The sequence below is a fragment of the Stegastes partitus genome, unplaced genomic scaffold, assembly GCF_000690725.1.
Source record: "Stegastes partitus isolate 25-593 unplaced genomic scaffold, Stegastes_partitus-1.0.2 Scaffold686, whole genome shotgun sequence".
NCBI classification, from domain to species: Eukaryota; Metazoa; Chordata; class Actinopteri; family Pomacentridae; genus Stegastes; species Stegastes partitus.
In genome coordinates, this window is record NW_007578417.1 from 264381 (window position 1) to 278072 (window position 13692).

Genomic DNA, 13692 nt, shown 5'->3' on the forward strand with positions numbered 1-13692 from the left:
ATTATCTATTGTCTATTATCTGCTGTAAGAACTTAAAAAAATTCAATTAAGTTGCAATTGTTTACATCCTTTCTGTTGTCTATTCATGCAGGTTTTCCCTAGCCATTTCACCCAGCAGCGCTGTAAGGATTTGTCAGCTTCGTCCTCTGACCTGGATTCTCGCCTTTGTTCAAGCTCCTCAGGGGGAGGGGGTGGAGGTGGGGGCTCCAGGTCAGGGTCACAATCTCAGAGCAACCCTAACGCCTCCAACACCCAGAACTCCTTTGGGTCGTCTGTCATTACTCCCCAGTCACTGGGAATCTCCACAGATTTTTGGGACCTGCTGGTCAAGCTTGACAACATGAATGTCAGTCGCAAGGGCAAAGCCTCAATGAAGACTGTGCCTCTGGGTGGCAGTGCAGAGGCAGAGGGAGCCCAGTTCAGCTTAGAGACCTCACCTCTAGGCCAGCTGATGAACATGCTGTCCCACCCAGTTATCAGACGGAGCTCCTTGCTCACTGAAAAGCTGCTGCGCCTGCTCTCCCTCATATCCATTGCCCTACCTGACAACAAGGCCACGGAGGTGCCTGCTGGACACCCTACCCCTCAGGCTGCCAACCCCAACACCGCAGCCAGCTCAGGAGCCGCAGCCTCAGTCACAACACAGGGCACAGTATCAGTAGGCTCCATCCAGCCCACTGTGGCAGTCCCAGGGGCCTCTGTCGGAGCTGCAGCCCAGGGTACATCCTCAGGGACAAGTCTAGCAACCTCCCAGACATCCTCTACAACAATCTCTATACCTACATCCACTGGAATAATCTCTACAGGTAGTGTTCATTTATTCCAAAATAAAATGTCACCTGTTAATTTCGTCTTAACAATGGAACCTTTTTTCATTAGAGACAATGATGTATGTGTTTGCCAAAACAGGAAAACAAAGGGGCACTGCTAGCAATACAGAGAGTGACAAGATGGCCTCCACTGGACTAACGGAGAAACAACTTCAGCTCTCTGTGGAGGTATGGAGAAAGAGTTATAAGAAGTGTCATATTGAGTCGGTCATCATGTGTGTAAATCTGTTTTTGGTTGAAGGACCTTGACAGTAGTAACAAAAGATCTGTTGTATAATATTGCCTACTCGATCCAGTTCTGTTTTGTGCATCCATTCCAACAAATGTCTTTGTTTGGACTTAGTTGGATGAACTGAATACTAATGGGTTAACTGGATTATGACATCCATCAAACATCTTTTAGTTGGTCTAGCTTGCTGGTAAGATAAATAAAGTCCCGTCTGTATTACTAGGAAAGTAACCTAACAGTATTTCCGTAACTCTTCAAAAAAGGGAGAAATAATTGTATAGCTGACAAGAAAAAAACAGAAGTCTTTAACATGGACTAAAGCTCATTTGGAAGCCAAGTGGATCAGTTGTGGATGCAGCATTTAGATTGGTGACAGCCCTCAGATAATTGTTTTTCGTGGTCCTTGTGAGTTCACAAAAACATAATGACATCATTTGTCAATGTCTGTATGCACTCTTATTGATCTGTTTTTCCCTATTTATTTACACATTTCTACATTTTGATCAATAATTTGTGGTATGTTTTTCTAACAAGTCTTTTCATCCTCCTTACAAGGTGTTGACATCTCACTCATGTTCAGAGGAAGGTCTGGAGGATGCAGCTAACATTCTCCTGCAGCTATCTAGAGGAGATGGGGCCACCAGAGACACTGTGCTCAGACTGCTGCTCAGTGGAGCTAGACACCTCGGATACACTCTTTGCAAACAGATAGGTCAGTCTTAGGCAGCTGCACAGAAGCCAGTTCTCATGTCCTTTACGTGAGACACATGTTAACACACATTGTATTTTTTCTTTCTCAGGTACATTACTGGCTGAGCTTAGAGAGTACAACTTGGAGCAGCAGAGACGTGCACAAGCTGATTCACATTCCCCTGATGCCCCTCCTGAGGATTCCTCCATCTCGGCCAGACTGAAGGGCAAGATGACCAGCAGGTTAGCTAGTGATGATTCTGGGCTGCTCAGCGACATTAAGTTGCCAACACAGAACAGAGACTAGTAGACCGAGTGTTCTGATTGAAATTCTAGCTAAGTTAGACCTTGTAGCATTACAGCATGTAATGATGGGTAATATGTCATAACTATAAATTATTTTGCCTTGTGTGAATTTATTGGTTGCGGCACAGGTTTGACGGGCAAGAGAGTGTAGTAATTGTCGCTGCACAGAAGCGCACACTGGGGGGACGTGAACTGCAACTTCCCTGTATGAGTTCACTAACATCCAAGACGTCAACGCAGAAGTTTTTCCTGAGAGTGCTGCAAGTCATTATCCAGCTTCGCGAGGACACACGACGCGCCAACAAGAAAGCCAAACAGACAGGGCGATTAGGTAAGAAGATGCTCCACGTGCACACTATTCTGGATACATGCGTACAATGTCCTCATGGTTTTCTCAAGTGATAAAACTCCTCCCTTTCTCAATGGTCAGGATCCACCAGTTTGGGCTCAGCCAGCAGCATCCAGGCTGCAGTGCGTCAGTTGGAGGCTGAGGCTGACGCCATCATCCAGATGGTGAGAGAGGGGCAGCGGGCACGCCGGCTCCAACAGGCCCCCCCACCCACCGCCCCTTCTGCCTCTGCCGCCGTCGCTGCTGGATCCTCAGTGGCCGCTCCCCATGCTCCCACTGGTGCTGCTCCCCCTGCTGGCACGGCTGCTGCTGCCACGGTTAGCATGGGCTGCACTGACAGCAGGCATACTCCTTACTCACACACTGCACACACTTAGAGTAGAAGATCATTTGAAAGTTGAGGGGGAAAAAAACAAAACTTTGACTAGACAGTATAACCATTAGTGTCAAAATGACTGTGGTGGTCATAAACATAAATGCTATGAAATGATCATTATCTGTTTAGATGCCATATGTCTAATATAACTATGCTTATACTGGCTTTGTGCATTTTGTGAAATAAGCTAACCCATTACTTGCAATGCATATTTGCATTATTTTTTTAAATTATGACTGGCGTTAACTGTTTGTTATTGCACTTTATTATCTGTTAAGCAACATGATACAGTGTGCAGTCACTCTACAGTCTGCTACCTCAAGTGGTTTATGCATTGTGACAGCATCTACTTGGCTGCAATGATGAACACTGACAGCCCCAACAGAAAGACAGATGTGCCAGTGATTCACTGCATTCTGTATCAGTGTATTTGCATTGACATGTTCTACTGTTGATAGTGTCTAAATGTGAATGTACTGCCTGCTCCAAACCGTTTGATCAGTTTCACTGATGTCTGTTTGCTGGCTGATGTGGCTTCATGCTTTTGGCCCTCCCCCTCCCTCTCCCCTCTCAGTGGATCATTGGAATGTCATTTTGCATGGCAATCTCAGTCAAAATGTATTACTATGAAAATATTTGTCTTGTTAATCATTAATTTTTTTCTGTATATTTTTTCCTGTTCTTTTCATCCTCTGTCTCTACCTCGCTGATCCTTCCTGGTTTGTTTGTGTAGTCTGAAGTGCAGTCAGTGTCAGAAGCCCAAGCAGCACAAAGGGATGATTCCCCGATGGATGTGGACCAGCCTTCTCCTCTGGAGCAGGACCCTCCACCTCTGGGTATGACTGAAGTCACAGTTTAAAACACCTGCTTATTTGCATTTTTTTCCCTAGTAAATGTTTCCCACATCCTTTTCACACGGTGTGTCTACCCTTGATAAAATTATATAATTCATATTCACCTGTAATTGCTTTTATTTTAGTCATTACCTTGAGCAGTTTCACATTAAAAATGACACATCATTAAGTGGTTGCATGGAAGAAAGTTGACAAGGGACAGGAATTAGCATAAACTGCTCACCAGAATGCTTTATTATTGGCTGCATCTCAACTTGTTAGCTCTGCTTAGGTTTTAAGACAAGGTTTTTTTTTTGTACAGTGAGACACATCTTGATTGTGATTAACTGCATTTTAAACAGCAGGCACAACCATGATAGCTAAAGCAACTCAAATATAGACAGAAAAATACGGGCTTGTTCACAAAGTCTGGAGCTTTCGTGTCATCAGTCCAAAAATAGTTTTTATGTATCATCAGGGATCATCATCACCACCATGATTGATGCAATATTTAAGTCTATTTCGGCATTTTCCTTTTTAGATGAAGAAGGAAATGGGCAGTCAGAGAGTGAGGAGAGACTCCCAGACCTCCCTCTACTCAGTGAGCAGCTGTTGTTGGATGAACTATGGGACATGCTTGGGGAGTGCCTGAAAGAGCTGGAGGAGTCCCATGACCAGCATGCTGTGCTGGGTAAGTGGAATCCTTCCAAACAGATGCATTTATTTATGATCTACTGTATGTAGTTTACATTGTATTTATGTCTGTTGAAGGGGTATGGTTGAGCGACACGTCTCCCTTATGGTATGTTGTTTTCTCAGTTCTCCAGCCTGCTGTGGAGGCCTTCTTCCTCGTCCATGCCACGGAGCGAGAGAGCAAACCCCCTGTGAGGGACACACGGGAGAGCCAGCTGTCTCACATCAAAGATGAGCCTCCACCACTGTCCCCAGCACCCCTGACGCCTGCCACACCTTCATCCCTAGACCCGTTCTTTTCCAGGGAACCATCCTCCATGCACATCTCTTCAAACCTGCCACCAGACACCCAGAAGTTCCTCCGGTTTGCTGGTGAGCTTGAAGCAACATTGAAGTAAAGAGAAGGATAAAGCTTTGCTCTAAAATGTGGCATAGTTTTTAATAGGGCTCATTTTTCTTCCTTTCAGAAACTCACCGTACAGTGCTTAATCAGATCTTGCGCCAGTCTACCACTCACTTGGCTGATGGGCCTTTTGCAGTACTGGTTGACTACATACGCATCCTGGACTTTGACGTTAAGAGGAAGTACGGAGAATTATATTACACTTCTATTGTGCACTGTCATCCACAGTTATTGTTTTTTTTTTTTTTTAAATCACTGACATGCTGCACTTTCTCTTAATTTCTGCAGGTATTTCCGCCAGGAGTTGGAGCGACTGGATGAAGGCCTGAGGAAGGAGGACATGGCCGTGCATGTGAGGAGAGATCACGTGTTTGAGGACTCTTACAGGGAGCTGCATCGCAAGAGCCCAGAGGACATGAAGAATAGGCTGTAAGGCTTCATTGCTGTTCCATCTATCTTAATATCTTCTCAATTCAGAACCGCTCAACCTGCGTCACACTCTCTCCTCACTCTCCACTACAGGTACATTGTATTTGAAGGGGAGGAGGGCCAGGATGCTGGTGGCCTGCTGAGGGAGTGGTACATGATCATCTCCCGGGAGATGTTCAACCCCATGTACGCTTTGTTCCGCACTTCACCAGGCGATCGTGTCACCTACACCATCAACCCCTCATCCCACTGCAACCCCAACCACCTCAGCTACTTTAAGTTTGTGGGTCGTGTTGTGGCCAAGGCAGTCTATGATAACCGGCTACTGGAGTGCTACTTCACCCGCAGCTTCTACAAGCACATCCTGGGCAAGAGCGTCAGGTATGTTAACTGCTGGAAGTTACAGCCTCATAACCCACGTTTTAGTGTTTACTACACTAAACATTGTGGCAACCGCTAACCCGATTAGCTATATTTTGGTGCCTTTTTATTGAATGTCTTAAAAATATGGATGCATTTTTTGTGGGGTCACTAGGTACACAGACATGGAAAGCGAGGACTACCCATTCTTCCAGGGCTTAGTGTACTTGTTAGAGAACGACGTGTCCACGCTGGGCTATGAGCTGACATTCAGCACAGAGGTTTGTGTTTGTTTTCTAAATGTTTCAGTTGTTTTATTTTTTTCCTTGTGTGCTGAAATTGGGATTGGGGCTCAAATATTTAAATTCTATATATTTGATGTTCTCATAAACTTTAACATTGTAATTCTCTAGTCCCTAAAATATAACCTTTAGAATAGAATAGAAATACTTTATTAATCCCCAAGGGGAAATTTGGTTGTTACGGCACATAGATAAAGTTACTACCACCATAAATACAGATAAATAAGCAAAAATAAGCAATAAGAAATATAAAATGCAAAATGTGCAATGAGTGGAATTTAACTGAAACTCTGCAAGACAAGTGACACTGAAAGTCTTCATGTGCTTTGTATTTGTAGGTCCAGGAGTTTGGGGTATGTGAAGTGAGAGACCTCAAGCCAAATGGAGCCAATATCCTTGTAACAGAGGAAAACAAGAAGGAGTATGTGCACCTGGTGTGCCAGATGAAGATGACAGGTGAGGTTGTGTTTATTTCACCAAAGATTTAATCTGATATAACAGTAAGACTTTTTTTTTTTTTTTTTAAACTATGCTTTGGTGACTAAAACAATCAGTCTGTTCAAATTGGTTAATCTACATATTGTAATTAGCAGATGCCATTTTACATGATCAGACATATACGTAGTAAATGTTATTCTGAATGCCGCCACTAGGTGGCAGTAGTTAAATTTTGAATTAATGAATATGCAGCAGTGTTAACGGTGCTCTCTGGAAGACGCATCTTTCAGCTGCTGCTCAATTACATTACTCAGTGAAGCTTTGAATTTTCAGCTGTTTATTTAGAAAAAAAAAAAAAAAGATGGATTAGTGTTACCTGCAAGCCAAGCAAGCATGTTGTCACTTCTACAGAAAAAGCCCTGAGTGAATACCTGGACTTCTTTTTTAGGTGCAATCCGTAAACAGCTGGCGGCCTTCCTTGAGGGATTCTATGAGATCATCCCCAAGAGGCTGATCTCCATCTTCACTGAGCAGGAGCTGGAGCTGCTCATCTCTGGTCTGCCTACTATTGACATCGATGACCTAAAGGCCAACACTGAATATCACAAGTACCAGTCCAGCTCCATCCAGGTATGGATTAGTGCAGACTTGTGTGCAGCAGTAATACTTTAATATCTACTAACTCATGTGTGGGGGACCTGTTAAGGCGATTACACAACCAAGATGTGCAGGTTTCTTTACAATAGTCAAATGGGCACGTTGGACTGTTGTGAAAAAAAAAGCCATAACTCTTTGTTTCATTTAAATTTCTGGCTCAGTAGAACGGATAAAGCCACATTGTATTTGCCACATATGGTATGCAGGACTGGCTTGTTAAGGTTAACATGCAGTGTAAATGAAGTAAAGCTGGTCTGAACCAAAACAACAGACTTGGTTGCATATTGTTTTAAATGACAGAAAGCTGTTCTTTTGGAGTCATTCCCATCATGTTGGAGTTTTTAACAATTATTATTTTTATCTCTCAGACAGAAAAGCAAAAAAAATATATATATATATTTGAATACATGTGTAGTTCAGCTGCGTTTGTCACACCATGTGCTTGTTTTTTTTTTCTTTGTCTGATATTTAGATCCAGTGGTTCTGGAGGGCCTTGCGGTCCTTTGATCAGGCAGACCGGGCCAAGTTCCTACAGTTCGTCACTGGCACGTCCAAGGTTCCCCTCCAGGGTTTTGCCGCTCTGGAAGGCATGAACGGCATCCAAAAGTTCCAGATCCACCGTGACGATCGGTCCACTGACCGCCTGCCATCTGCCCATACCTGGTAAACACGTAGCACGTTTACAAGGCATACATAATGACAGTGATTCTGGCAGGAACACTATTGTAAAAATGTAACCGTAATGTTTTCTGTTTTTCTACCCTCAGCTTTAACCAGCTGGACCTTCCAGCCTATGAGAGCTACGAGAAGCTGAGACATATGCTGCTGTTGGCCATTCAGGAATGCTCAGAGGGATTCGGACTGGCTTAAACTATGAGACTCTTAACACACACAGACATGCATACACTTACTTTAGATTTGCCTACTCCTGACACATTCACACTGATAACCTTTGAACACGCACACACTATCATAGACAATACTGGATTACTTGTTGAATGGCCTAGACTTGCTGGTTTCTATTCCATATAAAACAGATAAAACCAGCAAGTGAAATAGACTGATTGACATTGCATACAACACAGAGAGCCTCATTTTGACACACTTGTGTCTCCCTTCCCAATTTAATGGCAAATGCAAGAGGGGATTTAGAGGATAAAACATGGACTAATATAAGAGATGTTTTCTTCATTTAGTTTGATTTCTCTGTACAAAAGGTTTGGGAGTTTATTATGTTCAATCTTTTTTGTTCTCTGGCTGTGTAAAAAGAAAAAAAGAGAATGTTGTTTGAACAGGATGGTTATAAAACCTTTGGGGAAAAAATGTTGGTGGTTTCCTGTTGCAAATTTGTGACCTCACAAGACTTGACGATGGGGAACATTTTTATGGGGGGTGTATGAACAACTTGAGAAGTTTTGGAGATATTCACAAAAATGCACTTTTCAAAGTTTTGTGGCATTTTTAAGGAAGGATGGTACAAAAAAAAATGAAGAGAAAACCTGAAGGAGATAAAAAAGAAAAAAAAAAAAAAAAAAAAACATTAACCATAAATTCTAGAGTATTTTTGGCTATTAAATCGCTGACCCAGCCTTGAGCCTTTGAATCAGAGTGGAATAACTACATGAATAAATGCATAAAATTGCGTTCATTGTCTCTTTTAACAGTGTTTTAACCATTATTTTCACTGAACTCATTTCATCCAAATCAAATGTGTGGATTTGTAATACTAGCGAGCTATTGGACAGTTTTCTCAGATGAAGCATTTTCATCAGCTGAGCCCCCGATGATGATTCTGTGATATCAGCCTCACATTGTGTGCTCACGTCGATCCCAGCGATGAGTCAGACAAACTGTCCCTCCTGACAAAGTCACTTAAACATGATGCGTAATTACCGATGCCGTCCTACAGCACAAATCTCATGCTCAGCCCGAAGCAGCCGGGTTAAAACGATCAGTTGGGAGAAGAGCTGGCACTGACCCAAACTGCCCCATCTCAATCGACTGCACCCTTGCCGATGTCACACAGCCCACAGTGTCCCCTCTGTCTGCCTTCTCTTTACTGATGAAATGAAGATGACAGCACTGCCTTGATTTTCATGTCGTGGCGTTCTCACAGGTTTCATCTGTTCATACTCATCAACTTATCATGGATGGGGCTGCAGCGTTGTGACAGGAGACATTTTAAAGCACAGATGTAATTGAAAGTGTGGAAAAACGACCACCATAAACGAGATTAGCTTCACGTGTGCTTTTCCTGTTCAAGCAAAAAAAAAAAAAAGTCTGCTGTGAGAAATACATTTCTTGCCTTGGTTTTGACTAGAAAAATACTAAAAGAAATGAAGGTTTAATTGCTTTTGCATCAAGTCAGTTGAAACTGCTAAATTCACGTCATGTTTACAAAGCCCTTTCGAAATTACTCCAAACTCCAGCACAGTTTCTAATTAATTTACTAAATTGGATTGCACAATTAAAGCTAAATAACTTCTTGCCTAGTAAAGCCAAAGTAATGTGGAAAATGGGTGGAAAGCTGTTGCACAGTCTGAAGAATGAATGCGCAAAGCAGTAAGTAAAATAAATGGCGACAAATTGCCAAACTCAGTCTCAGGGAGCCAGAATACTTGAGTCCAACACAAACTGCAATCCCCTTGTAAATGTAGGTGTGACTCATTTAGCCATTCTGTAATCTGACGTATACTTTCTCCTATTTTTTGTAAAATGTCATTAAGCATAATTACAATACCTACACTCTGACACTTCTTAACCTGTAGGAGCAAATTGATCAGTTGTTACTTGGCTAGTTTGTTACTTTCTGTAGTGCAACCGATTTTAGTTTACATTGAAGTGCTGGTTCTTGGATGTCTCATTTACTTCTGGCTCCTTCATAGAGCACAAAGTAATAACCTTTGGGATTATTTGAGGAGGCTGATTTGTTTTAAACATCAACATGAATTTTGCAGGTTGTTCTTCTTTCCTTGAGGGTAACTTAAACCACAGCCTGCTCATGAGGCAACTATGGTCATGTCTTTTGAAATCAACTTAAATCCAAAGGTGTTTTTTTGGGAAACTCCTCCCAGCTCCACGGCAAATATTGAATAAATAGTCATGGCAGGAGGGAATTTTATTACTACATGTAATACGACTCTAGTGATTCCTTCAAATATCTTACCAACAAGCACTCAGAAACCCAAAGATGCTGGATTTATATTTCACTCTGTGGTGATTGGCTGTGATTTAAATCCTTTCATTTGACAAGCACAAACCTGTGAACACTTCTTAGTAATTTTCAGCTGAGCAGTTATTTATTGACTGATCTGAGACAAGTCCAGACTGGCCCCCCTCTCTGTTTGGAGGCCTTTTCACCACAACTCCTCCATCCCCCCGAAGCAACACTGAAAACAGAAAATGTCATTCAATTGGCTTCATCCTGAAGGGCCTCAGCAGCACACCAGGTAAACATGCTTTGTAAGGTCTCACAGCAACCAACAACGGTGCACCTGTCGTAGGCACACTTTAGTTCGACAACACAGAAGAGAGTAAAGGTGAACTCGGTTATTACAGCTGGCAGCTCTAGAGACAGGTGGTATTCTTGATTTAATTTCATATAACATCAACTGGCAGAAATGGATTAAATGTGAAAAGAAACTAAAAAGAATAGAAGAGTTAATAAGCCTACGCCTAAAGATAAACTTTATTGATCCCTCATTGGAGAAATTTACATGGAACAGCAGCTGGATACAGATAAGGCATGAAAGAAGCAGGACAAGAATTATTAAAGTACAATAAAAACTAAAAATTAACTTATACAAATAGAGACACTACACCAGGCATGATGAATCTAAATATGTATATACAGTCATCCTCAAATGTATTCATACCCTTCCATTAAAAAAAGGCAAAATTCACAATAGCTACTCAATTGACTAGAAACTGAAAAAAGTAATAATAAATAAAAATTTGCTAAATTATGATTTAGTGAAATAAGACATTGCTTTTGAATTGTGGTTGAAAAAAATAATCTAAAAAAAAAAAAAGCAAACAAAACTGTCCTGGACAAATGAGAGCACTTTGCTGATGAGCAGTGAACCAGAATCAAAACACCTGTGTCGCGGGGTTCAACCAGCAATTTTCCCAAACTGGGAGAAAACGATGGCGTAGACGTCAGCTGTGTTTTTACATTTATTTCAGGCCTCTCCAAAGTGCGACGGTGAATAGAATATTTATAAAAGTGCAACAAAAACAAAAAAAAAGTGCAAAAACCCAATCGTAAAAATAAGCAAAGAAAAAGAAAAGAAAAACTCTATATACAGATCTATATACACACACCAGCTCTCCTCTAACTCCACCTTCAAAAACTCAGACCAACTCTGTCACAATCACTGTCTCCAACTCTAGACTCCAACTACTCCCACCAAACAGTCAGGCCCAGAGCCCTTGGTTTTAAAGCCCAAGCCCCTCCCCCTGGGCGTACCCTTTACAGGTAAAAATACAAAAATTATATAAACATGTTTTCCTAAACAGTTTTCCCCCCAGTTCACCCCTGTGATGGGAACCACAGAATTCTCAGTCAGGGGACAGGGGTAGGGTTTCTCACTATAACCCATCGGCAATGCAAAGAATACTGTTCACAGGGAAAATAATAAAAGGTTGTGCATCACGTGACCGGCAGTTTACCATCTTAAGCCGGCTGATGGTATGGGCCTGGGTTTGCCCGCCCAGCATTCCAGCCAGCTGCCTACCACTGCAATGGACGGTGAGTGTGTGTGTGAGTGTGTGTGTGCGTGTATGGATGAGAGAGAGAAAGTATCGCTGCAAGTGTGCACCCTTGGTCACGATACTTAACAGCAGAAGTGAAATGGAATGAGGTGTGAGTGCAGGTTATTGCAAAGTTTGTACATGGGTGTGCGTATGTGTGTGTCCTGTGTGTGTGTGTGTGTGTGTGTGTATGCGTCGGCATGCCGGCCCGCTAACCTCCGCTCGTGTCGGCGTCGCTCCGTCACAACCTGTCAACAGATGCAGAAGTCTGATTGAGAGAGAGAACACTTGATGGCAGTGATTGGCTCAAAGGGTTGTTCAACAAAATATTAGTTTACGGGTCCCATCATGTTTGTTTGCGTGCTTTTTTAAAATATTTCTGTTGAGCCACAATTCAAAAGCAATGTCATGATTTTCATTAAATTTTTATTCATTATTACTTTTGTCAATTTCAACTTATTTTAGTGACACCTGTTCTTTTTCCTTCTTTAATGGGAGGGTATGAACATAGTGAGTTGACATATGGATACGTACAGGTATGATGTGATGAGTAAGCATGTAGATATGTACACATATGACTTGATGAATTTCCATTTGTGCACAGAGGATAATGTATCCACAGTTCTGTTATTGCAGTCAAAACAAGACCAGACATGATGTTATGACACATGAGGAGCTGCAGGAGAGCCGTGTTGTATCTGATCTGGAAGAGGACAGTGAACACAGTTTTACATTTTGTTGTTTGGTTGTATGGAAGCAAACTCTGACTGTTGAGATGTAGAGAGAAAACCAGCGTTAAGAGATGATGTGACACCAGGAGAAAAACAAAGAGAAGAAAAACAGTGTTAAGAGACAAATAACAATAACAAACAAAATAGAATCAAAAATTGCAAAATACATTTTCCCAAAAACATCATTGTCTGGAACATACTTACCACTGATTATACGTAAACTCCAAATTTACTTCTCCTCTGCCATCTGTGTCTACTTATCATGCTTTCCATCTGCTCAAAGTTCCCGTTGTTATGTCACAACACACAAGCACAGATGCTTCAGTCGTATGCGCATTTCTAGTTTTCATCAATAAAATCCTAAATGTTAACAGATTTAAAACTAATGACTTCCTGTGAGTTGTGCACCCACAGCACTAAGTGTTAAAGTCTCTCTTTGGTTGTTGATCTAACCCCTAGATGTGTAGCTCTGTCAAAGTTACACACTTAGAAACTTTTTCCATGATTTAAAACAGCCTAACTCTAACATGTTCTATGCCTTCACAGTATGGTTTTGACTCGGATTCAAATTCCTGTCAAGAATTCCCTCATAGTAAGTGTCTGTACCAAATTTAAACTACAGATCTGTTTAGGATGTCTAAATAGCCTGTGTCACATTAGTAACTGTAAATAAAAAAAATACATATAAAACATGGCCTGTACAGCTTCACAGTTTCAGGATTCTCTAAAAACCATTGTTGTCCTGATTTGACCCACACTGCTAGATGCAAAATCCATCTCAATGGATACGGGTCACATCTGACCACAAATAGCCTCAGTGGACAAAAAATTGTAGCACCTGGGAAAAAAACAAACAAAAAAAACAAGTATAACATTACTGAATACTTTCATTTTCGTGTATTTAAGGCCACTTTAGGAGAAGAGTCATCAAATTCCAGGCTAAAAGAATGACATTTAGGATTTTTACGGATCAAATTTGACCCAAAACAGTATGTAAGGGTTAAATGTGACTCTAGCTTTCTCTAGAATACGTAGATGGATGAAGTCCCTGCCTCTCTCCGCTGCTCTCTGCAGCTCGAGCACCCCAGTCAGAGTTAAAAGGCATCACAAAGGTGGTTTTCAACTTTCTTTGTCAGCTCAGGCTTTCTGCTTTAGACCGTGCACGTTCACATAAAGGCAGGTGTTTAATGCAGGTTATAACTTTCATTTTTGGCCAAATCAAAGTAACAGTAATATTATTGACTGAATATTCTCTGTAATAAATACCAGCAGAATAATCAGTTTTCCAATCTGTGTTCTGTACCAGCAGCATAA

General features: G+C 41.7%; 1 protein-coding gene across 19 annotated transcripts in view; it reads left to right on the top strand.

Moving 5' to 3' along the window:
* huwe1 (HECT, UBA and WWE domain containing E3 ubiquitin protein ligase 1) overlaps positions 1 to 8538 on the top strand; it is a 42165-nt gene extending 33627 nt beyond the window's left edge. For 13 of the 19 annotated variants that reach the window (XM_008290606.1, XM_008290615.1, XM_008290613.1 and 10 more), the window contains 17 exons: positions 92 to 806; positions 910 to 998; positions 1615 to 1771; positions 1860 to 1992; positions 2172 to 2386; positions 2486 to 2721; positions 3514 to 3616; positions 4155 to 4304; positions 4433 to 4678; positions 4774 to 4891; positions 4998 to 5138; positions 5232 to 5519; positions 5674 to 5779; positions 6139 to 6256; positions 6687 to 6868; positions 7368 to 7558; positions 7663 to 8538. In XM_008290606.1, coding sequence (XP_008288828.1) covers positions 92 to 806; positions 910 to 998; positions 1615 to 1771; positions 1860 to 1992; positions 2172 to 2386; positions 2486 to 2721; positions 3514 to 3616; positions 4155 to 4304; positions 4433 to 4678; positions 4774 to 4891; positions 4998 to 5138; positions 5232 to 5519; positions 5674 to 5779; positions 6139 to 6256; positions 6687 to 6868; positions 7368 to 7558; positions 7663 to 7765 — 3291 coding nt within the window. In that variant the 3' untranslated portion in view covers positions 7766 to 8538. The remainder of the gene's footprint in view (positions 1 to 91; positions 807 to 909; positions 999 to 1614; positions 1772 to 1859; positions 1993 to 2171; positions 2387 to 2485; positions 2722 to 3513; positions 3617 to 4154; positions 4305 to 4432; positions 4679 to 4773; positions 4892 to 4997; positions 5139 to 5231; positions 5520 to 5673; positions 5780 to 6138; positions 6257 to 6686; positions 6869 to 7367; positions 7559 to 7662) is intronic. The other 6 variants (XM_008290610.1, XM_008290622.1, XM_008290623.1 and 3 more) reach the window with 3 other exon arrangements.
* Positions 8539 to 13692: the final 5154 nt, after the last annotated feature.